Genomic DNA, 25,612 nt, shown 5'->3' with positions numbered 1-25,612 from the left:
CTCAAAAGAAATAGATTTAAATTCTAATGTTGACTTAAGCCATTTATTTTGATGAGTACTGTAATCCCAAGCTAAAGTATCTATAAAAGAATAGTTTCATAGTGTACTTTCCAAAGTGTAAGGGATGCATTTATTGATATTGTGTAGCATTAATGCAGAGGAAAAACCTAAAATTCAACAGCCACATACATCACACATATGTGCTATTTCTTTCCCAGAATATTTATGATTGCTAGTTTACAATTTACATTTTTTTGAAATATCTGGATAAAATTATACTTTTTTTCCCTAATCCAATTTTGTCTCCTCCTCACTGGAAGACACTGTCCATGAATTTCAACTCCTGCCCAAAATGGATGCCAAGTCAAGGAATGGCTGCACGTGCCAGTGTGAGGCCTGAACCAAATCTAGATTCTGGCCTTATTTAAAGGCCACCAGTGAGGTGTGAATGCCAAATAGGCCCCTGATGTAGTTCACAGATCGTGGGGTCATGGGGTGGTGGAGTGGGGGGGGGTGCGGGGGGTGGGGTGGCGGGGGTGAAGAAATCAGCTCACTCCGATGCTGAGCCAGCCAGCAAGTCAGGCCTAGGTTGGAGGAGTTGGGGGAAGGTGATACCGGGCTAGAGTTTTTGTTTGTGGGCCCAGGAAAAGCGCTCTTGCTTCTCCCGAACTCAGAAAAAAAACTCAAAGTTTCGAGGCCATTTCTTGAGCAGCCTCCAGAGGTCCCTTTAAGAACCGCTGGTTAAGCCATTCAATGCCCAGTAAAACTGGGTAGAGCACGTGAGAAGAATGTTCCACCCATTTGCACTTGAATTTTGCAATCAGGCCCTACAACTGACATTGGACTCTTATGTGTATTTTTAAGCAGTCTTAACCTGTTTCAGGCAGGAGGAATGCACACCAATTTACAGGCCTACCTGAATATTGCATCAGGTAAGCCCTAGACTCCACCCACATGGTTATTCACCCATGTGTGTGCCTAGACAGCGAGTGATGGCAGGCTGTTTAGCAGTGAGGGCACCATGCCTGAATCCCATATGCATTGAACATCCATACCCACTTACTTCCCAGCAGGAACCTTGTGCCCTTCCACCCTCTCCCAGCCTAGACAAGGAGAGAGCAACTGTAAGTCACCAACCATTGCCTCAGTTGCGATCAACTAAATCATCACAACCCAAGAATCATACCTGGGGCCTCCTTGTTCACTGTGGCTTAGTTTCACACTGGGCAATAAATTTACCACCTCAGTATTTCCGAGAGCTCTCCAGTATAATGTTTTTCAATTCACCTTATGCAATTTGTTTTACGCACTAACATTATTTGGAATAAAGCTAAATTGGTGCCTCGCATCAGATTTACTGTCTTTAATATTGTCAGATGCAGCACTGTAATTGTGTCACACATTGTCATGGCCGTTAGTTTCAATAATACAATAGTCAAACCTCATTAACACTACTGTGTTTTTAAGTAGTTTTCAATCAGATGTGTTCTTGCTAGAGCTTTTTGTACTCGGTCCATTTAATCTGGTAAACCCACACAAACATCAAGTTCTAATCTTTCCTTGTAGTGTGAGGCATAATGCCCAAAGTACGACACGACTTTCTAGCTATAGTCTCTGGCGTGCACTTGGGACAGATATCATTAAATTCCAAACTGTGCCGTGAACTTTATGGCTATAAATTGATAGCTTTGAATTTCATTACAAAATATTGGCAAAGATATATATGGATCCACAAAACATTTCTTGCTGCCAGTGTTTTTAAATACCCTGAGAGTGGGAGGGTATTGGGGTTTTTCTTCATGGTTTTCAGGAGCTAACAATTATTTTCTTTAATTATGCTTTACTGAACTATCGGTTACTGGTCTTTTCCTGTCCCTTAAAGCAAGCACTGGTTTTCTCCTTTTGGATGTATTTTGTTGCCAGCAATGTCTTTGTTGATCTGAACATGTTATAATAACAGCAGATATGTTGCAGATGTTTTTAAGTAGATTGAAACTTCAAGCAATGATTTTTATCGAGATACGGTTTCAGGATGTCCCAACCTCATCTGCCGTTAGATAGTTTTCCACCTGATGCATTTTGTCATCTGTTAGAACTCAGATAGCCAAGTAATGAAAGATAGAGTACTGAGGCATATCATGCACCTCCAAAACAACAACCCCTCTTTCATCCTGCTGCATTACATATTTGCACAGATGAGTCCCCAATTAATACCCACCACCTGAATACAATTAACACCCAGTTGTTTTACAATTAACAGGCTCCCATCCGAAGCTGTTACATGAAATGTTGCCATAACATTGCCATAATATGTGGGTGGCACAGTGGTGTGGTGGTTAGCACCGCAGCCTCACAGCTCCAGCAACCTGGGTTCAGTTCTGGGTACTGCCTGTGCGGAGTTTGCAAGTTCTCCCTGTGACCACGTGGGTTTCCTACGGGTGCTCTGGTTTCCACCCACATGCCAAAGATTTGTGGGTTGATAGGTAAATTGGCCATTGTAAAAATAATAAAAAATTGACCCTGGTATAGGTAGGTGGTAGGAGAATTGAGAGAAAAATGGGGATGTGAGAGGGAAAATGGGATTAATGTAGGATTAGTATAAATGGGTGGTTGATGGTCAGCACAGACTCGGTGAGCCGAAGGGCCTGTTTCAGTGCTGTATCGTTCTATGACTCATTCGCATACCTTTTGATTAAAGGGGATTATGCATAACCTGACCCCACCCTCATTATATTTGACACCACTACATAAATTTGGCCCCACCCTGCAACTTATCCCTATTTATATAAAGGAAGTGCAATTTTTTTTTTAAACCCTCTCACTTAAAAACTGATGGATAATTAGCAAGCAAATGCCACAGGGGTATGGTAAAGTAAAGAAGGGCAAGGAAATCAGCCCCTAATTTATTGAGACAAAATGCTACAGAGCTTCCTTTGCTACTCTGCAGAGCTGAATGCCAGAACTGTGAATGTGGAATTTGTTACGACTGAGGTTAGAAGAATGCATGGTCTTTCTCTAGTTCCACGACTCCACTGGTCACAACATATGTTTAAATGTTTTAACCCAGTAACTGATACTGCCAATTGTATACTTAATATTAGTTTCAGAATAAAAATCCACCAACCAGGTTTCTTTAATAAACAACCAAATTATTAATTTATTATAAAACAAGACTTATTCGATAAAGGTGCAAAGCTTATTAACACACAGGCTGAAATATGAAAGTATAAATATATTCCCTTCTAAATAATCCCAACACACACACACGCACACCAGTTAAAGAAAAAATAAAGAAGCTTTCCCCGCAGAGCTCAACTTTACAAAAACAAAAATACTTTGGCCAAATACTTGTTAATTCTTGAAGAAAAACGGATAAGGTATGAAATGTTCCAGCTGGCCTTTTCGTCTGGCATCCTGGTACACATAGACTGTGTCACTAGACACATGCGATTGTCACTGGGATCTTTTCAGAAGCATTTCATTCAGGAGATGTCAAGAGGAAGTCTTGCAGGCTTTTTGGGAGAATTACTACATCAGTGGGTTCAGCTATCACACTGGATTCTCAGAAGATTTTTCAATAAAGGTGGCAAAGGATGAGTTGGGTGGCTTCTCTCTTAGCAGGATACACTAAGCAGGATACAATGACTCCAAACAATCTCCAAAAATGAAACCAAAACTCCTGAGCCATAAATCTAGACATGTGACTTCTCTGTAAACAACTCTAAATAGTTCAATTGTCCAGAAGGCTCCGGCTGCTTACTTAGCTTAAGACATGTGACTTCCAGTAAGTGTTTTTAAACAAAGTCCCGGTGTCCTTCCAGTCACCCTTTAAAAAAAAAGTCCAGCATCTCCTCAGGTATTTTCCACAGTCTTTTAAATACAAGTACTCAAAGATATTAATAATGGCAGCACATTCCTGAAAAATTCAAGACGTTTCTTGCAATTAGATAATGAGTTGGTAATTCTGTCTGCATGTGCCTGGGTTGAATGCACTAACACATGATCAGATGGCACTTTTTTGAACTGCAGGTCCTCTCTAGCCAGCTGTCATGCTTCTGTATGTGAAGAAACTGCTTGTCAAGCCAAACCATTGCAGCCTTTTAACCCCTTCTTTTGGCCTTACAAAAAGGTCAATTAAAAATACCATTGTTATCGCCATTTCATTGAAGAAGTTGTGAGTAGGGAATACTTTATCAGGAAACTGGTATCAAGTGTTTTAATAGAATGGTAGAGATAAATTCAAATTCTGTTTTCCAATCAACAACTGTGCTCCATGGTCTTAAATGCTTATGGTCTCAGCACATCTATCACAATGTATTCAAGATTTAATATGACTGGCAACAATGGGAGATTAATATTGGCTCAAGTTATTTTACTGGATGAAAAATAAATTCATGACAATCTCGAAATCGTGGAGGTCATTTTCTGAAGTGGAAGATCAAAAGGTAGTTGAGGTATATCTACACATCTAATTTACTGTTGATTTGGACAGTTAGTTTGCAATCAGGATGGTGCATTGTTCACTGTACTATCCTATCCTTTCATCTTGGGATCTGGATCACATCCAGTCCATGCACAGAGGTGAATCTCTCTTCTTTCTGATGGCTGGTAATAGTCTTTTTCTTCCGGTTGCAATTTCCATTTTGTTGCTTTTCACATAACTGATTGTGCATCATATTCAAGCCAGGAAATTGTTGCAAAGAACAGCTGTGCTATTTTGGGGTTAGATGAAGTGAACCAGGAGCATGGAGTAGAACACAGGTGCATTCCCCATCATGTATAATGGTATCACCAGCAACCGCCTATATCAGGAAAATGCTGCTAACCATTTGCCACTGCCATAGGTGGAAATTACAAAGGTGCCGCTTAAAATATATTGAGCCAGCTGGCAAGTTTGTGCAGTACAGTATTTACCAGTGTAAAAAGCTCTATTGATTTCAGGAAAAGTCAGATCTTGTGGTGGCTTCGATCAGCTGTTCACACAAATTTGACCATCCACTGCGTACAGCGGACAAATTACATCAGCACCAACGCACCCATTATATGCAGTGGGGACACTGCTACCTGTTTGTCAACCGCTGCCCAGTTGTTATTTGGCAGAGGTGACTGGTCCCATGGCAACACTGAAGAGGTATCAAGTGGTAAGCTAGTTATTGTCAGCATGAGAGATAAAGAAAATGCAGTAGCTCGCGCATCACAGAGGCAATACAATGTAATGTGCTGCCAGCCTTCATATGAAATGGGAGGTGCTGCAGAAGCTGCAGACTGTTTGTCTGTCCTGGCAGGTGAACTGCTGCAGAGCTGAGCTGGAACCTGCAATGTTTTGTCTGTTGTGCTTGCTCTTCTACTTTGTTCTTCAAAGTGGCCTCACCATTGAGTTGTCGGAGATGCCATCTTTTGGATGAGGCATTAAACTGAGGCCTCATCTGTCCTTTCAGGTGGATGGAAACAATCCCAAGGCACTATTTTGAAGAAGAGCAAGGTGTTCTCCCTAGTGTCCTGAACAATCTTTATCCCTCAACCAACATCCCTAAACAAGCAGATTATCTGGTGATTATCATAGAGAACCAGGGCAGGATTTTCATTCCCGAATTCCGATTCTGACATTGGGATGAAATGCAGGTCAGGAATGCACAAATGCTGGCGGCAGGGCCCAGAGGGAGTTTTTGGAGGAGGCAGCCAATCAAATGGCCACCTCTGGGAGCCACATCAAATTAAGGTTGTTGGACAGGCTCCTGAGCCTGGAGGGCCAATAGGAGGCTATCCAGCACTGGAGGATCGGCAGCTCCACTGTCAGAGGTGGGTGCAGCTGAAGTAGGTGGGCCACCATGAGGGTGCCTCAAGATGGGGGCACTCTCTGAAGACTTTTAATACACAAATATAAAAAATGGCCACAGCTGCCAGGCCAGCATTGTGGAGGGGAAACCCTGCCATAGGATGGCCTGAGGCCACAGTTGTGGCCCTCAGGGATGGAATTAAATGAGGTCTAGCTGGCTCCCTGGCCTGCCGCCAGGAGGTCACCTCCATCCATTGGTCAGGATTTGGTCTCAAAGGAGGGGGCCTGTCTGCCATCTGAAAAATTCCAGCTGGTGTTCGGAGAGTGCCTTTAATAGGCCCTGTAATTGACATAATTGGCTACTGTCCACTAATGGGCAGGTAGGTATATTCCATCACCTTCCCACCCCCAAAGCAGCCTCCTTCAAAAAATGCCAGAGATGGGAACGTGCCAGCAGACTTGCATGATGGCCAGTAGCGCGAAATTGCCAGTACGTCTGTCTCCAAGCCAGCCTCTGCTGCTCTACAAAAATCCAGCCTCCTGAGTGCATTCTGAAGGGTTGGTTGTAGAAGAGAATAAAAAGTGTGCTGGTGCCCAGGATCGGCAAAGGAAGAAAGATAGATTGTCGGGCGTGTTAGCTTAGTAAGGTCATTGAACAACTAGTCAGCAGCCCCAGGATATAAGATAGTTGGCGCTCAGTTCCTGTGCCATCTCCTTCCAGGTAGCACCAGTAACAATCAGGCTTGGGCTGATAAGTGGCAGGTAACATTCACACCACATAAGTGCCAGGCTACTTCACTCTGGGAGCTGACTGTTCTGAGTGCTATGGGCAAGAGTTTGTGACTCAGCATGCACCAAGGGTGAAGCAACAGTGTCAGGTATGAATTGCAACCGGGACCACCAGGAAGAAAAATAACAGCAATCTTCCGACTAGATCTCTTGTAGACTAAATGTAGGCAATTACACACCATATGCATGACAGCCAACACACCCAAATCACAAAACAGTACTGTGAAAAAGAAATGTAAACTATGTCAAAGGATTACAGGCAGTGACCAATCCTAGGGTTCAACTGAAAGAAAGAGAACAACATTTTGTGCCTTCTGAATGCCTCAATTGGATTACCATCTGTAATTCTTTGCCATCCATCTAACATCCTATATTGATGCCAAATACCCAGTCTTTTCACGTCTCTATATTGATTCCACATTGATCAGCCTGTTACCTGAAAGAATCCTCAAAATATTCTAGATCCTTTGATGAATCACTGTGATAATACTGCTTTCTGAAGCTATTTGAATTAAATGTTTGGTAAAAGGTGAACATAACAATCATAGATTGAAAATGGGGGATAGTAGCATAGTGATAATGGTACTGGATTTGTAAGCTAGAGGCCTGGACTAATGTGGTGGAGTCATGAGTTCAAATCCGCCTACAGTAGCTGGGAGAATTCAAATTTGATTAATTAATCTGAAATCAAATGGTAGTCTTATCAATAATAATCATGAAACTCCTGGATTATCATAATAATCCACCTGGTTCACTGCTGTCCTCCTCGGAAGGAAATCTGCTATCCTTACCTAGTCTGATTCTAGATCCATAGCAATGTGGTTGACTCCTAACTGCTGTCTGAAATTCCATATCTAGCCACTCAGTTGTATCAAACCACGACAGAAATAGCATTGGATGTATTAACACCACATGGATTGCAGTTCAAGAAGGCAGCTGACTACCAGCATCTGAAGGTGAATTAGGGATGGGCAATAAATGCTGGCCTTACCAGCAATACTTGCATCCTAAGAGGGTGGGTTTGGTTCAGATGGGAGGTTTATGAGAATTTAAAGATTTCCACCTACCAGGATGATGTAAGAGATCATGTGGGAGAGACTCGAGAACAGTTACAGTGTGCCTTTTGAAGGCGACACACAGGCTAGTGTGGAGTGTATATAGTTACTATACAATAAAGATTAATGTTGAAACAATACAGTCTAAGAACCTCTCTGGCTAGACTCTATACAGTGGCAGCATAAAGAACCAAATATATAACAGTTAAAAAGTTAGAAATTTGAGACAGGAACTGAACCAATTCATTTCCAGTTCTAATGGAGTTGGGACGAAGGGCGGGTGACCAATCTGCTCACAGGAGGCAGGTTGGCCATTGAAACCTGCAAATAAAAGGAAGCGAGAAGGGCTGAATCAATAAGGGAAGTGCCTTTACAGCACTTCTTATGGGCCAGGAAGAGCAGGACTATTTCCTTCAAGCCCAACAAGCTTACCTGTAAATCCACACACCCCACCCCCCAACACAATATTTCTGCTGCCCCTTCCAATTCCACAATCGGACCTTTCCAATTACCATCTTCCCACCACCATCCTCCCCATGCTCACCACCCCTCTACAGTGATCAAATTGCTTCACCACCATCTCACCACCCCTGATCAGACCCTTCTCAGCAACCACTGCACTCCACTGCGATCTCTCCCACCTCCACTAGACCCCCGACAGTGACCTCTCTCTACCTGCTGCTCTGCTGTATCTTTGTTCTGCAGGCTTTCCTATATTCCCACCCGACAGACAGTCAGACTGTCAATCTGCTGTGTGGTAAACCTACTGAAAAAATGTGAAAGAATTCCAGTTTTCCTGTCTATAACTTCACCCCAACCCCTCCCCCACATTGAATGCACCTCTAAGATAAGCTCAGGGCCATAGTATCTTCCAGCACAGAAGGCGGCCATTTGGCCCCTCGTACCTCTGCCAACTCTTTAAAAGAACAATCTAATGAGTCCCATTCTCCTGTTCCTTCCCCAGAACCATGTAATTTTCTTTCTTTTTCAAATATTTATCCAGTTCCCTTCTGAAAGTTACTGTTAAATCTGCTTTCACCACCTCTTCATATCCTGCATTCCATATTCAACTCGCTGCACAAAAAAGTTCTCATCTCCTCTCTGGTTCTTTTGACATTTACCTTAAATTCATATCCTCTGTTTGCTGACCCTCCTGCCAGTGGAAACAGTTTAATCTAATTTACTCTACCAAAACCCTTCATAATTTTTAACGCCTCGATTAAATCTCCCCTTAACCTTCTTTCTCTCGGAAGAGTAATCCCAGTTTCTCTAATCTCTCCAATAACAGAAGTCCCTCATGCCTGGTATCATTCTAATAAATCTTCTCTGGACCCTTTTCCTACAGTGTGATGTCTGGAATTGGAATACTATAGCTGTGGCCACCTAGTGCTTTATAAAGCTTTATTTTTTTCCTATGCCACTATTTATAAAGCCAAGCTCCTGTAAGCTTTTTAACAGTCTTATACAATTTGTCCTGCAACTTTCAAAGATCTCTGTTCCTGCACCCAGCTAGATTTAAGGTCAAAGAAATGAAACAATAATATATTTAACCTATTGTTATACCGAATCATCACTATTACTTTATCAAGGACAGTTAAAAATTAACTTTTTCTGTTGTAGGTGTAGGCAACTTTAAGAATATGCCTCTTGCAAAAGAATAGCAATCATCCCTGCAAAATATAATTTAATCTGAGACATTCAGAAATGTAGCTTATAATAAAGGGAATTACTAAATATGAGAAATAAATATGAGGAATCTGTAGATGTGCTGTACTTGGATTTCCAAAAGACATTTGATAAGGTGGTACATCAAAGTTTACTGCACAAAGTAAGAGCACAAGGTGTAGGGAGTAACATAATAGCATGGATAAAGGACTGGTTAGTTAACAGGAAGCAGATAATAGAAATAAATTGGTCATTTTCATGTAGGCAAGCTGTAACTAGTGGAGTGCCACAGGGATCAGTGCTGGGGCCTCAACTATTTACAATCTATATCAATGACTTGGATGAAGGGACCAAATGTATGGTAGCTAAATTTGCTGATGACACCAAGTGAAGAAGGAAAATAAGTTGTCAAAGGGAGGTAAAGAGTCTACAAAGGGATGTTGATAGGTTAAGTGAGTGGGCAAAAATTTGGCAGATGGAGTGTAATGTGGAAAATCTGAACTGGTCCATTTTGGCAGGAAGAATGGAAAAGCTGTATACCATTTAAATGGAGAGAGATTGCAGAACTCAGTGGTACAGAGTGATCTGGGTGTCCTGGTACATGAATCACAAAATGTTAGTATGCAGGTACAGCAAGTGATTAGGAAGGTAAATGGAATGTTGCCATTTATTGCAAGGGGAATTGAGTATAAAAGTAGGGAAGTTTTAATGCAACTGTACAGGACCTTGGTGAGATCACATCTGGTATACTGTGTACAGTTTTGACTCCTTATTTGAAAAAGGATATAATTGCATTAGAAGCAGTTCAGAGAAGGTTCACACAACTAACTCCTGGGATGAAGGGGTTATCTTACGAAGAAAGGTTGAACAGGTTGGGCCTTATACCCATTGGAGTTTAGAAGAACGAGAGGTGATCTTATTGAAACATATAAGATCCTGAGGGGACTTGATAGGGTGGATACTGGCAGGATGTTTCCTGTTGTGGGAGGAGACGAGAACTAGGGGACACTGTTTAAGAATAAGAGGTCTCCCTTTTAAGACAGAGATGAGGAGATTTTTTTTCTCTCAGAGGGTCATTATTCTGTGGAATTCTCTTCCCCAAGAAACAGTCAAGACTGGGTCATTGAGTTTATTCAAGGCTGAGTTAGATAGATTATTGATAGACAAGGGAGTCAGGGGTTATGGGGGCTATCAGGAAAGTGGAGGTGAGACTACAACCAGATCTGCCATGACCTTATCAAATGGCAGAGCAGGCTCAAAAGGGTTGAATGGCCTACTCTCGCTCCTAAGTCCTATGTTCCTAAAAAGTTTTCAAATATGAAGAGATAAAAATCTTTCAAGACAACATCAATCAGATACCTTCCCAGATAAACCAGTAAGTGATAGATCTACTTCCAAGCTGCCATCAGCAGTGTTATTTTTAGTGAGGCGCTAGGTGAGAACAAAGAAGGATGACCATTGCTCCAAATTTTTCTCTCTCCCGAAGGGGATTTGCCTTGCCTCTGCTTGACTTCTACAATGGGACAATTAAGATTTTCTGTTAAAATAAAATATAGGAGCCTTGGGTTTATAAATATTTAGACCTCACCTACAGTATTACTTTCAGTCCTGGGCACTGCGCCTCAGGAAGAATATACTGGCCTTGGAGCGGGTGCAGCCAAAATTCATCAGAGCAATCCCTGGGCTAAAAGGGTAAAATTTTGAGGACAGGTTGCATAGACTAGGCTTTTATTGCCTTCAATATAGAAGCTTAAGGGGTGCTAACTGAGGTGTTTAAGATGATTAAAGGATTCATGAGGGAGAAACTATTTCCTCTGCTGGGGAAATCTAGAACAAGGGGACATAAAATTGGAGCCAGGCCTTTCAGACAGGGTGACAGGAATCACTTTGTCACATAGAGGATATTACAAATCTGGAACTTTCCCTGAAAAATTTAGGTCAATTAAAAATTTCCAAGACTGAGATCTTTGTTATGCAAGTGTAGTGGGAGTTACAAAACCAAGGCAAGTACATGGAGTAGGATTTTTGTTCCAGAGTCCCGATCCTGTAGTTGGATGAAATGTCCACAAATGTCAGCAACGGGACCCAAAGGGTGATTTTGGAGGAGGCAACCAATTAAGTGGCCACCTCTGGGAGCCCCATCCGATTAAGGACAGTGGGTGGGTGGGCACCTGAGTCTGAAGGGCCAACAGGAGGCCATCCAGCACCAACAGATCAGCAGTTCCATTAGAGCTGGGCACTGCTCACGTATGTATGGAGGCATGAGGTCGCCTCCATTCCTGGTCATCAGGCACAAAAGGGGTAAATAAGAAAGCCAAAAGGGTGAGAGCAGTTGGACATGAAGGGGAAAGCCCCTCCACAGTAATGGATACTGTCACGATTGCAGACGATCTTTGGAGCGGCATCTTCCACATTGAATGGAGCTTCAGGCTCCAATGTTTACCCAGCCTGCCACTGGGAGGCTGCCATTGTTTCATGGATGGCCTCCTAACATAACGGGGACCCTGTGCACCGGCTGGGAAATCCAGTCAGCGTCAGGTGAGTGCTCTTAATTAAGCTCTCTGGGGGCTTAATTGGTTACCGGCCACAGCCGGGAGGGTAAATATTCCCACTATCATCCCAACTTCTGCATAATCCTGTGGAGGCAGGAAAGGGTCTTGGAGCCATCCCAATGGAATTTCCCTCCTGAGTTCGGAGCCACCCCCCTCCCCCATCCCCCCCGCCCTCCGCTCCCCAAGACCAGCCTCCACCGGCCATATAGAGTTAAGGTGCAGATAAACCATGATTGAACAGGCTCGGGGTGCTGAATGATCTATTCCAGTTCCATATAGGGAAGATGAAACCTGCAACCTGCCATTCGATACAACACATGTTTCAGTGCTGTATGGCCTGTTTCAGTGCTGTATCTCTAAACTAAACTAAACTAAAATTGGCTTGGTGATAGGAGGCAGAGGGTGGTAGCGGAGGGTTGTTTTAAAAAAGGGCGGCACAGTGGCGCAGTGGTTAGCACCGCAGCCTCACAGTTCCAGCGACCTGGGTTCTATTCCGGGTATTGCCTGTGTGGAGTTTGCAAGTTCTTCCTGTGTCTGCGTGAGTTTCCTCCGGGTGCTCCGGTTTCCTCCCACATGCCAAAGACTTGCAGGTTGATAGATAAATTGGCCATTAAAAATTGCCCCTAGTATAGGTAGGTGGTAGGGAAAACATAGGGTCAGGTGGGGATGTGGTAGGAATATGGAATTAGTGTAGGATTAGTATAAATGGGTGGTTGATGGTCGGCACAGACTCGGTGGGCCGAAGGGCCTGTTTTAGTGCTGTATCTCGAAACTAAACTAAACATCATTATTCCAGGACATTAGTTGCTTGATGTCGCAAAATGTGCAGAACAAAAACAATCTGCGAGAGAAGATAATTGTCAGTGAGTTACCTAACCATGATGAGATGCCACGAAAAGTTTTTTTTACTTAATAGCTTGATGCTTTATATGATCTTTTCACTTGGAATGAAATGCTGGAACAATTAGAGATTTAGTTGAATAATAGTTCATTAACCATTAGCACAACCCAATTAACGTGCTAAAAAAAAGGAGAAACATAATATTTACATGGAAATAAAGACAGTTCTACATTTCTAGAAAAGAGAAGGCTGAGACAGTTCCTTATAATTATGAAGGAGCTTGATAGAGTAGACATAAATGAGATGTTTCCATTTGTGGGGAGTCAAAAACTAAGGGCCATAAATATAACATAGATATAAATATAATAGATATATTGTAAACATGATAGATCCAATACGGATTTCAGGGAAAACCTGTTTACTCAGAGACTGGTGAGAATGTGGAACTCCATACAGGGTAGTTGAGGTGAATAGCATAGATGCATTTAAGGGGATGTTGATAGGGTGAGATGAAGTAAGGTGGGAGGGGGCTCATGTGGAGCATAAACACTGAAATAGACCTCTTGTGCCAAATAACTTGGTTCAGTACTGTAAAATTCTATCTGATTCTGTCATTTTGTTTCATTATTTACATGAAAGTTCGTAGTTTTCACAAAAGTTAATTTGGTTCAATACAGTATTTGTTCATACTTTTCCATAAGTTTTTGTCCATATTTTCTAGCCCTGTGCTGCACTCAACCTCACTGGATCACTGGAGCAGCAGGTAGACGGCACGTTTCTGATCCCTGGCAATGAATGCTGTTGAACCAGGTTCAATCAGAAGGTTATACAATAGTAGCTTACTTGCTTTGATTTGATTTCTGATTCTGTCCTCCATCTTTGAGGGAGGACAGATATTTCTTCTGATGAGTATTAACAAAAACTCTAATGCTTTTCAATTAAGTCCCATCACGTAGAATTTTTTCCTGCAAAACAATTCTCAGATAAATAATAGGCAACTGAGGTTATTTATGCAATAACAATCCCTGAGGGGTCCATTGCTTAGAGCAATTGATCATAAATTGCTGTGAAGATTTTTTTAAATTTTATGATCAAAGGCACTGAGGTTGTATGTTACACCATGAACTAATGTCTATAGAGGGCACAGGATAAGAAGCTGTGGGATACAATTTATATCGCACAAGCATGTTAACCTAGTAAATCATGAGCGATGAAGTATGGCCGCCTTCAGATAAATTTTGTTGGACTAACACAATAGGTTACGTCTGTGCTAGCATAAACCAGAACACATTGATCCAGAGCATGCACTTATATTCTGTCATTTAACAAGCTGGCAAAATGGTTTTTAGGTAATGAGCACTTATTTACTAGCTCCATCCCATCAGAAAGAGATTGCACTTCAAACCAGCCTAAGGAAGGAGATGGAGGCTTGTAAAGATAAGAGCTATAAATATTGTTTCAAAACAATTCTCTGTGTAGTTGACCAAACATGTTCTCATTTTGATGGTCATAGCCCATTCTAACAACCAGCCTTCCAAATGTTGATTTCTTTAATAATCTGCATTCGTATTTTTCTCTTTTAATTCCTGCTTTGTTCTCTTTACATCTCTCTGGGCAGTCCATTAAACGTCTCATGGAAGTGGAAAAGGTGAAAGGGTTCTGTCAGGCGGTCGTATCGTCCAACCTGCGTGATGGCATGTCTCATCTTATCCAGTCGTGTGGTCTGGGAGGAATGCAGCACAACACTGTATTGATGGGCTGGCCAAGAGCCTGGAGGCAATCTGACGATCCCAGAACATGGAAAAATATAATCGGCATGTATAATTCTGAAAATCACAGGATTCATAAGGGATTTTCCATGAATTCTGAATAGATTATAAAGCACTTTTTTTTTAAAAGCATAGGAACCAAACTGAAAAGGAATTCAAAGAAGGCAGGGATGGATGAACATTAGTGTTAACTGTCTTTAAAAGTCTCACCTATGGAACGTTCTGATAATTCTAATAAATGGAGCTACATTTTTCTTCCATTCATGGTCAATGAGAAGAAGCTTCATCCACAAGCTTACTAGATTTTAAATTTGCCTCTGGCTGGCATGTCATCTTGTCTTGCAGTGCAACAAAACCTTTCAGACATAATGGGGGCATTCAAAAGTAATAATGATGGTAACAATTCCAACAGTGTAACTGAATGAGAACTCTCTAATGGGAGAGGCAAAGAAAACTTCTATATCGAAAAGAATGAAATTGTCTGGGATTTTATATGGGGTTGTAACGCACTGCCGTTTGGCTGATCCTCATGAACTGCTCAATCTTGAATCTTATCATTTGTGTCAGCCAAACCCCTCCTGACTGCTGTAGCATTGTTACAAGCTCCTACCCATCATTATCACTTATATAACAGAATATGGCATCTAGAATTTGAGTCTTACTTGTGGGGTCTTATGTTAAATCTGAAATTGTAAGATCTTTCAAATATGCAAAATTGGAAATAGAAATGTAGGAACAGGAATAGGCTAAATCAACTCCCCAAGCCTCCTCTGCCATTCAATTTAGATTTGTATCTGATTTGTATCTCAACTCTATTTACCTGCATTCATTCCATATCCCTTCTAACCTTTACACAACAAAAATCCATTGATCTCAGTTTTGAAGTTTCCAGTTGCCCCCCAGCATCCACAACCTTTTAGAATAGAATAGAATCATAGAAATTTTAAGGCACAGAAAGAGGCCACTTGGCCCATCGTGTCTGTGCCGGCGAAAAACGATCCACCTATTCTAATCCCACCTTCCAGCATTTGGTCCATGGCCCTGCAGATTACGGCACTTGAGGTGCTTATCCAGACTCCTTTTGAATGAGTTGAGAGTTTCTGCCTCAACTACCCTTTCAGGCAGTGAGTTCCAGACCCCCACCACCCTCTGTGTGAAAAGGCTTTTCCTCATCTCCCCTCTAATATTTCTACCAATCACTTTAAATCTATGCCCCCTTGTCACTGCCCTCTCTGTTAAGGTGAATAGGCCCCTCAAAATTTTGTACATTTCAATCAGATCTCCCCTCTGTTCCAAGGAGAACAACCCCAGCCTATCCAATCTTTCCTCATAGTTGCATTTCTCCAGTTGGCAACATTCTCGTAAATATCCTCTGTACCCTCTCTAGTGCAATTACATCCTTTCTGTAATGAGGTGACCAGAACTGCACACAGTACTCAAGTTGTGGCCTAACCAATGAGTAATACAGTTCCAGCTTAACCTCCCTGCTCTTATATTCTATACCTCAGCTAATAAAGGAAAGGATTCCATATGCCTTCTTAACCACCTTATCGACCTGTCCTGATACCTTCAGGGATCTTTTGGGGGAGAGAATTTCTGATTTCTGCTACTTTTTGTATGAAAAAGTGCTGACTGATTTCACACCTGAAAGGCCAGCTCTCACTTTAAGATTATGCCCTCATATTCTTGATCCCACAGAGGAAATAGTTTCCGTCTATCTACCCAATTAAATCCTATTAATTGTTCTTTTATTTTCTGAATGAGTTAATGAAAATAATAATATGCTTCCAAAAGACTGTAAATGCAGAAATGTGAGAACTATGCAGTAATAGCAGCAAACAGTCACTTCATAATCTTTATTTTTGTAGAAGTTGTTCGAGAAACAACAGCGGGTCGCCTGGCCCTTCTGGTAGCTAAGAATATCACTGCATTTCCATCTAGTCAGGAAAGGTATGCTGAGGGTTACATTGATGTCTGGTGGATAGTTCATGATGGAGGAATGCTGATGCTACTGCCTTTCCTCCTCAGGCAGCATAAGGTAACGTGAAAATGTTTAGTTAAGAGCAACAATTTATTGTATGCTCTATTGATGGGTTAATTCTGCTGTGCATGTGCTTGTCAAGTGGAATTACTGCAATTTGCTTTAGGTGCAGAATCAATGTCAACAGCAGCAGTACGACCAATAACTACCACTGCAATCACTTAAATTAACTGAAGCAGCAGGACTGTAGCTACAGTAGGTACAGGACCACAGGTACAGTAGGTGCAGGACTGCATGTAAAGGGCTGCAGATACAGTAGGTACGGGGCTTCATGTACAGTAGTTACAGGCATGCAAGTACAGTAGCTACAAGATTGCAGGTACGGGGCGGCAGGTACAGTAGGTAGGCAGGAATGGGGCTGCAGTTATAGGAGGTACAGGACTGCAGTTATAGGAGGTACAGGACTGCAGTTATAGGACTGCAGGTACAGGACCGTAAATACAGTAGGTACAGGACTGTAAATACAGTAGGTACTGCCGTTATAGGACTGCAGATACAGGAGGTACAGGACTGTAAATACAGTAGATACAGGAGCTACAGGACTGCAGTTACAGGACTGCCGTTATAGGACGACAGTTACAGGAGGTACAGGACTGTAAATACAGCAGTTACAGAAGTTCTGGGCACTGCCTGTGTGGAGTTTGCAAGTTCTCCCTGTGTCTGCGTGGGTTTCCTCCGGGTGCTCCGGTTTCCTCCCACAAGCCAAAAGACTTGCAGGTTGGTAGGTAAATTGGCCATTATAAATTGCCCCTAGTATAGGTAGGTGGTAGGGAAATATAGGGACAGGTGGGGATGTGGTAGGAATATGGGATTAGTGTAGGATTAGTATAAATGGGTGGTTGATGGTCGGCACAGACTCGGTGGGCCGAAGGGCCTGTTTCAGTGCTGTATCTCTAAACTAAAAAACTAAACTACAGGACTACAGTTACAGGAGGTACAGGACTACAGTTACAGGAGGTACAGGACTGTAAATACAGCAGTTACAGAAGGTACAGGACTACAGTTACAGGAGGTACAGGACTGTAAATACAGCAGTTACAGAAGGTACAGGACTACAGTTACAGGAGATACAGGATTGCAAATACAGCAGTTACAGGAGGTACAGAACTGTAAATACAGGAGGTACAGGACTGCAAATGCAGCAGTTACAGGAGGTACAGGACGACAGTAACAGGAGGTACAGGACTGTAAATACAGCAGTTACAGAAGGTACAGGACTACAGTTACAGGAGGTACAGGACTGCAAATGCAGCAGTTACAGGAGGTACAGGACTACAGTAACAGGAGGTACAGGACTGTAAATACAGCAGTTACAGAAGGTACAGGACTACAGTTACAGGAGGGACAGAACTGTAAATACAGCAGTTACAGGAGGTACAGGACTACAGTAACAGTAGGTACAGGTCTGTAAATACAGCAGTTACAGAAGGTACAGGACTACAGTTACAGAAGGTACAGAACTATAAATACAGCAGTTACAGGAGGTACAGGACTACAGTAACAGTAGGTACAGGTCTGTAAATACAGCAGTTACAGAAGGTACAGGACTACAGTAACAGGAGGTACAGGACTGTAAATACAGCAGTTACAGGAGGTACAGGACTACATTTACGGGAGGTACAGGACTGTAAATACAGCAGTTACAGAAGATACAGGACTACAGTTACAGAAGATACAGAACTATAAATACAGCAGTTACAGGAAGTACAGGACTGTAAATACAGCAGTTACAGGAGGTACAGGACTACAGTTACAGCAGGTACAGGACTATAAATACAGCAGTTACAGGAGGTACAGGACTACAGTAACAGGAGGTACAGGATTGCAAATACAGCAGTTACAGGAGGTACAGGACTACAGTAACAGGAGGTACAGGATTGCAAATACAGCAGTTACAGGAGGTACAGGACTACAGTAACAGGAGGTACAGGACTACAGTAACAGGAGGTACAGGACTGTAAATACAGCAGTTACAGGAGGTACAGGACTACAGTTACGGGAGGTACAGGACTGTAAATACAGCAGTTACAGAAGATACAGGACTACAGTTACAGGAGGTACAGAACTATAAATACAGCAGTTACAGGAAGTACAGGACTGTAAATACAGCAGTTACAGGAGATACAGGACTACAGTTACAGGAGGTACAGGACTATAAATACAGCAGTTACAGGAGGTACAGGACTACAGTTACAGGAGGTACAGGACTGCAAATACAGCAGTTACAGGAGGTACAGGACTACAGTAACAGGAGGTGCAGGACTGTAAATACAGCAGTTACAGAAGGTACAGGACTACAGTTACAGGAGGTACAGAACTGTAAATACAGCAGTTACAGGAGGTACAGGACTACAGTAACAGGAGGTACAGGATTGCAAATACAGCAGTTACAGGAGGTACAGGACTACAGTAACAGGAGGTACAGGACTGTAAATACAGCAGTTACAGGAGGTACAGCACTACAGTTACGGGAGGTACAGGACTGTAAATACAGCAGTTACAGAAGATACAGGACTACAGTTACAGGAGGTACAGAACTATAAATACAGCAGTTACAGGAAGTACAGGACTGTAAATACATCAGTTACAGGAGGTACAGGACTACAGTTACAGGAGGTACAGGACTATAAATACAGCAGTTACAGGAGGTACAGGACTACAGTTACAGGAGGTACAGGACTGCAAATACAGCAGTTACAGGAGGTACAGGACGACAGTAACAGGAGGTGCAGGACTGTAAATACAGCAGTTACAGAAGGTACAGGACTACAGTTACAGGAGGTACAGAACTGTAAATACAGCAGTTACAGGAGGTACAGGACTACAGTAACAGGAGGTACAGGATTGCAAATACAGCAGTTACAGGAGGTACAGGACTACAGTAACAGGAGGTACAGGACTGTAAATACAGCAGTTACAGGAGGTACAGGACTACAGTTACGGGAGGTACAGGACTGTAAATACAGCAGTTACAGAAGATACAGGACTACAGTTACAGGAGGTACAGAACTATAAATACAGCAGTTACAGGAAGTACAGGACTGTAAATACAGCAGTTACAGGAGGTACAGGACTACAGTTACAGGAGGTACAGGACTATAAATACAGCAGTTACAGGAGGTACAGGACTACAGTTACAGGAGGTACAGGACTGCAAATACAGCAGTTACAGGAGGTACAGGACTACAGTAACAGAAGGCACAGGACTGTAAATACAGCAGTTACAGAAGGTACAGGACTACAGTTACAGGAGGTACAGAACTGTAAATACAGCAGTTACAGGAGGTACAGGACTGCAGTAACAGGAGGTACAGGACTGTAAATACAGCAGTTACAGAAGGTACAGGACTACAGTTACAGGAGGTACAGAACTGTAAATACAGCAGTTACAGGAGGTACAGGACTACAGTAACAGGAGGTACAGGATTGCAAATACAGCAGTTACAGGAGGTACAGGACTACAGTAACAGGAGGTACAGGACTGTAAATACAGCAGTTACAGGAGGTACAGGACTACAGTTACGGGAGGTACAGGACTGTAAATACAGCAGTTACAGAAGATACAGGACTACAGTTACAGGAGGTACAGAACTATAAATACAGCAGTTACAGGAGGTACAGGACTACAGTAACAGGAGGTACAGGATTGCAAATACAGCAGTTACAGGAGGTACAGGACTACAGTTACAGGAGGTACAGAACTGTAAATACAGCAGTTACAGGAGGTACAGGACTGCAGTAACAGGAGGTACAGGACTGTAAATACAGCAGTTACAGAAGGTACAGGACTACAGTTACAGGAGGTACAGAACTGTAAATACAGCAGTTACAGGAGGTACAGGACTACAGTAACAGGAGGTACAGGATTGCAAATACAGCAGTTACAGGAGGTACAGGACTACAGTAACAGGAGGTACAGGACTGTAAATACAGCAGTTACAGGAGGTACAGGACTACAGTTACGGGAGGTACAGGACTACAGTTACAGGAGGTACAGAACTATAAATACAGCAGTTACAGGAGGTACAGGACTACAGTAACAGGAGGTACAGGATTGCAAATACAGCAGTTACAGGAGGTACAGGACTACAGTTACGGGAGGTACAGGACTGTAAATACAGCAGTTACAGAAGATACAGGACTACAGTTACAGGAGGTACAGAACTATAAATACAGCAGTTACAGGAGGTACAGGACTACAGTTACAGGAGGTACAGGACTATAAATACAGCAGTTACCGGAGGTACAGGACGACAGTAACAGGAGATACAGGACTGTAAATGCAGGAGGTACAGGGCTGCAGGTATGGGGTACACAGCTGCAGGTGCAGGACTGTAAATACAGCAGGTACAGGGCTGCACATACAGGAGGCATTGGACTGCAGGTACAGGAGGTACAGGGTTGTAAGTAAAGTCATTTTAGGGCTGCCAGTGCAGGGATGCAGAGGTAGGGCTGGAGGTACAGGAGGTAGGAGGCTGCAGATACAGGACTGCTGGTACAGGAGGTACAGGGCTGGAGGTACAGGAGGTTGTAGGGCATGAGAGTCCCCCACGGAATCTCACTTAGGTTTGGAGCCATACTCTAGACATAACAAGAATGAATGACTCAACACCAAATAATATGTAAAACAGTAATTTTATTGAGTAATTAGTTTAGTTTAGTTTAGAGATACAGCACTGAAACAGGCCCTTCGGCCCACCGAGTCTGTGCCGACCATCAACCACCCATTTATACTAATCCTACATTAATCCCATATTCCTACCACATCCCCACATGTCCCTACATTTCCCTACCACCTACCTATACTAGTGGCAATTTATAATGGCCAATTTACCTACCAACCTGCAAGTCTTTTGGCTTGTGGGAGGAAACCGGAGCACCCGGAGGAAACCCACGCAGACACAGGGAGAACTTGCAAACTCCACACAGGCAGTACCCAGAATTGAACCCGGGTCGCTGGAGCTGTGAGGCCGCGGTGCTAACCACTGCGCCACTGTGCCGTATTATTAAGTAATAAACAATTTTTAGTGATAAAAGGAAAGAAAAATAACTTTATTAAATAGAAAGGAAGGAAAAGAGTATCGAAAGACAAAAAAACTTATAGCATACTGCTATAATCCCAAATTAGTCTGTTCACAACAGCTCCCTAAAATGGTACCATTCCCCCTTGGTACATATATCACCAAGTCTCCGGAGAACCTTCCATGGGGTGGACTCTCCAGTCAGTCACTCCGTTGACGTCCCTTCCTCCGTAGTCTTCAGTGGTTGACTAGTCCACTCCAGCTGCAGCCCCGAATGTTGGATGCTGTGCCCCTTTAAGTCCAATTTCTGGCTCCATTCCAGCTTCCCGAGGTTTCCATCCAAACTTTCTCAAAACAAAGGTCTGACAACCATGAGTCATTATCAAATTCTTCATACAGGCACTACGGGGCTGTTCAGGCTGTTGACACATCCTTTAATGGTCTCTTTCACCTGCCAGCAATTCGGTTATACTATCCATCAATTAAACTCCATCTTCTGATACCACGCTGTAATGGACCACCCCATGTGTAAGGTTATCCATTGTCCTGGCTTGTAGTTTAAGGGTCATCAAATACCATAAGAACGGACTTCTGTTTAAACAATGGGAAAGCAACGGTTATTTTCAAGAAGAGAAAAACAGTCATTTAGCCAAAAAAACAGCTGTGCATGGCCTGGCCTAACCAGCATGGAAACAAAAAGTTCTTGGGGAAAAACAAGTTCATACTATTGATTGCCATTGATTACATAATTGATTACTTACTTGACTTAGAGTACAATCGTACTTTATTTTAAATCAATGTCTACAAAGTAACCCTTAAAAATTCACTACAGGTTTAAGACAGGTTATTTTTTTTTTTAAATCAAAAGCAAAGCAAAAGCAAGGCAGAAGTAAAATGCAAAAACATACAAAATGTAGTGGCTGCAGGCTTCAGGCCTACAAGATACAGGGCTGGAGGTACAGAAGGTACAGGGCTGCTGGTACAGTAGGTATAGGACTGCAGGTACAATAGGTATAGGACTGCAGGTACAGTAGGTGCAGGACTGAAGGTACAGAAGGTGTGGGGCTGCAGGTGCTGAAGGTGTGGGGCTGCAGGTACAGAAGGTGCAGGACTGCAGGTACAGAAGGTGCGGAACAGCAGGTACAGAAGGTATAGGACTACAGGTACAGAAGGTGCAGGGCTGCAAGTACAGAAGGTGCGGGGGCTGCAGGTACAGAAGGTGCGGGACTGCAGGTACAGAAGGTATAGGACTGCAGGTACAGAAGGTGCAGGGCTGCAGGTAAAGAAGGTGCAGGGCTGCAGGTAAAGAAGGTGCAGGGCTGCGGGTACAGAAGATGCAGGGCTGCGGGTACAGAAGATGCAGGGCTGCGGGTACAGAAGGTGCAGGGCTGCAGGTACAGAAGGATCAGGGCTGCAGGTAAAGAAGATGCAGGGCTGCAGGTACAGAAGGATCAGGGCTGCAGGTACAGAAGGTACAGGGCTGCAGGTACAGAAGGATCAGGGCTGCAGGTACAGAAGATGCAGGGCTGCGGGTACAGAAGGTGCAGGGCTGCAGGTACAGAAGGATCAGGGCTGCAGGTACAGAAGGATCAGGGCTGCAGGTAAAGAAGATGCAGGGCTGCAGGTACAGAAGGTGCAGGGCTGCTGGTACTGTACCTGCAGCCCTGCGCCTAGTGTAAGTACAGGGCTGCAGGTACAGTAGGTACATGGTTGCAGACACAGTAGGTACAGGGCTGCAGATACAGGACTGTAATCCCCATAATCAATAGCAACTACTACAGTTACTCATTCCTGCAGGGCAGTAATGTAGCTGAGGGCTGCAGTCACCACACTCCATAGGAACAGGGCAAGTGGTACCATTCTCTGGAAAAGAATGAGACATACGGCTGGATGATTTCCAACCTACATACTGGTCTGGACCTTGCTGGAGTAGGTCATCTCACAGCATGCACTGTTAGGACTTTTTTTTTCAACCTTCATCTGAAACTATTTTTGCAACATAACTTGATGGAAGTGCAAGCTGATAATGGCATGGAGAGGCCAAAGCGTCATCTGGGAAATTGAGACCTTGGTGAACGGTGGGATTGACAATGTATCTCCTTAACCAATGAGACTTAAGGATTGAGAAAGAAACAGACGTGACAGAAAAGGAGGATGAATTAGAGTCAAATAAGGTACAGAAAAGAAAATAAAAAGAGGGAAAGGAAGAATGCATTAAGAGAGAGAAAGAAGACAGAAAGGAAAAACAAGAAAAAGTTAAAATATAGTTTTAAAAATATATATCTCCAACAACAATTTAGCACTTGCGAGAATGAGATTGAAGAGTTTAAATTGTTCCCTTTCTGGCTGATTGGCATTGCATTAACAATTATGCAATCTTTTAAAATTAAAAATGTACTTACACAGTTACGTTCCAAGCCTAAGTTTCTGTGACGAGTTGAATGGGCAACTAATGTGCAAATCCCACAAGTTCTTAAAAGTAACAGGACTAAGGGTGAGGTGTTGTTTCTGTGAAGCAAATAGTGTAACAGCATTAATTGACCAGCAAATTCTGGAGATTTGTAATTCGTACACATCTATTAATCCCCCTGAACTTGATGGGCAATTTGCATATTAATAATGGCATGTGTCACTTTTATTCTTCCAGCAAGATCTGAACCAATGTTTGGAATTGTGATGTAGGTGCAAAGCTGGACTCACCAACACCATTCCAGTTCTGTACTTCTGGTCAAATTACTATGGTCAATGTCCAGGATCACAGTTTAGTAGTCACATACTTGTTTATCCACTTCTTATACTGTGACTGTTTGTCCAAGTCCTGGGCTGAAAATGCCAATTCCATCATGCCTGTTTTAATATGCTGAAGTTCAGAAAGTAATGAAGCAGTACAAATGTAATGTATATGAGCCATTGTTTTTATGCTGCTTTCTTTACTTAATGACTTGTTCCCCGAGCACTCTCACTGAGAGATGCTTTAACATAATACTGTTAAGACCTTCTCTGTTAAACAATCATCATCCACAGCCAATAATATTATGACTTTCAAAAGTTTAGAATATAATGCAGTTTTGACTTGCAGTGACAAACCAGAGACTCAGTGAGTAAACCAGCGGATGACCTGTAATACTGAATGCAGATTTATCAAATTACCAGGAGTATAATGTTCCACTTGTATTTCAGTCAGGCCCACAGATTAATTGCATATAAATTATGCTGCCTGTTTTATATTCTGGTAATAAAAGTCAGAGGACACCTTGTCAAATTTTCACTTGAGTATATTACAATCATTAATCATCATACAGGGAGTCTTTGGCTTTCATTGTCTACCATGATACTCACCTAAAAGAAAATACATACATTAAGTATCATGGTTACGCAAGGATTATGCCTGTTGCTGCCCTCATCATTCAGTTTGCAAGATCAGCACCTAATTTTTGTGGGGCATTTGGCATCTGCGCCAGCCACTAAAGGCACATCTCAGCTGCCCACCTTCCCCATATAGTAAGAAAACCCATTCCCTGCTCACCATGGGAGGTAGGGTTGCCCAGACCCCACTGAGTGTCCCCCTGGTCCCCTACATAAGTGGAATCATTCCAATCTGCACCGGAACTTCCTAGGTGGTTCTTCCAATTGGTCGATATAACCTTGATGGAAATGCCCGATAGATGTATAAATGGGGACCTGGCTGATTGGGTGGAGGTTTCTCTCCTTACAAAACCAATTAAAAAATCCCAGAAACAGCAGGAACTCAGGAATCCGACACACCCTCTGAAGAAATTGGACCCCTATAATTCCAGTATTGGTTGGAGGACCGTAATCTCATCCCGTACTTAAGTCAAACTTTGCAAACGATTTATGAAATGTAAATATGAAACTCTGGAAATACACATCAGGTCAATCATTGTCTGAAAATAAAAGACTAGTTCAGGTGGGACCCATTTTCAGAAGGGCCATTTATGAGGTCATACAAACCCTCAGTGAGACTGCAGTCCAATAATGATTCCCAAGTACCCACAATTCTCTGTAAAATTGTTTTCTTGTAAAATTGTATTCCTCACTGGCTGTAAAGTGCAGAGGTATTGCTGTCACCTCTTTCATGACCG

General features: G+C 42.7%; 1 protein-coding gene across 8 annotated transcripts in view; it reads left to right on the top strand.

Annotated features, from left to right (window-relative positions):
- Nucleotides 1-25,612, top strand: part of LOC137378448 (solute carrier family 12 member 5-like) — a 1,212,460-nt gene that overhangs the window by 1,128,018 nt on the left and 58,830 nt on the right. For 7 of the 8 annotated variants that reach the window (XM_068048774.1, XM_068048773.1, XM_068048779.1 and 4 more), the window contains 3 exons: nucleotides 13,400-13,441; nucleotides 14,297-14,492; nucleotides 16,316-16,485. In XM_068048774.1, the coding sequence (XP_067904875.1) occupies nucleotides 13,400-13,441; nucleotides 14,297-14,492; nucleotides 16,316-16,485 (408 nt within the window). The remainder of the gene's footprint in view (nucleotides 1-13,399; nucleotides 13,442-14,296; nucleotides 14,493-16,315; nucleotides 16,486-25,612) is intronic. The other variant, XM_068048778.1, reaches the window with a different exon arrangement.

Source organism: Heterodontus francisci, chromosome 16, assembly GCF_036365525.1.
Source record: "Heterodontus francisci isolate sHetFra1 chromosome 16, sHetFra1.hap1, whole genome shotgun sequence".
NCBI classification, from domain to species: Eukaryota; Metazoa; Chordata; class Chondrichthyes; order Heterodontiformes; family Heterodontidae; genus Heterodontus; species Heterodontus francisci.
Note: the sequence above shows the minus strand (reverse complement) of the source record. Positions and strands in the feature narration are given on the sequence as shown.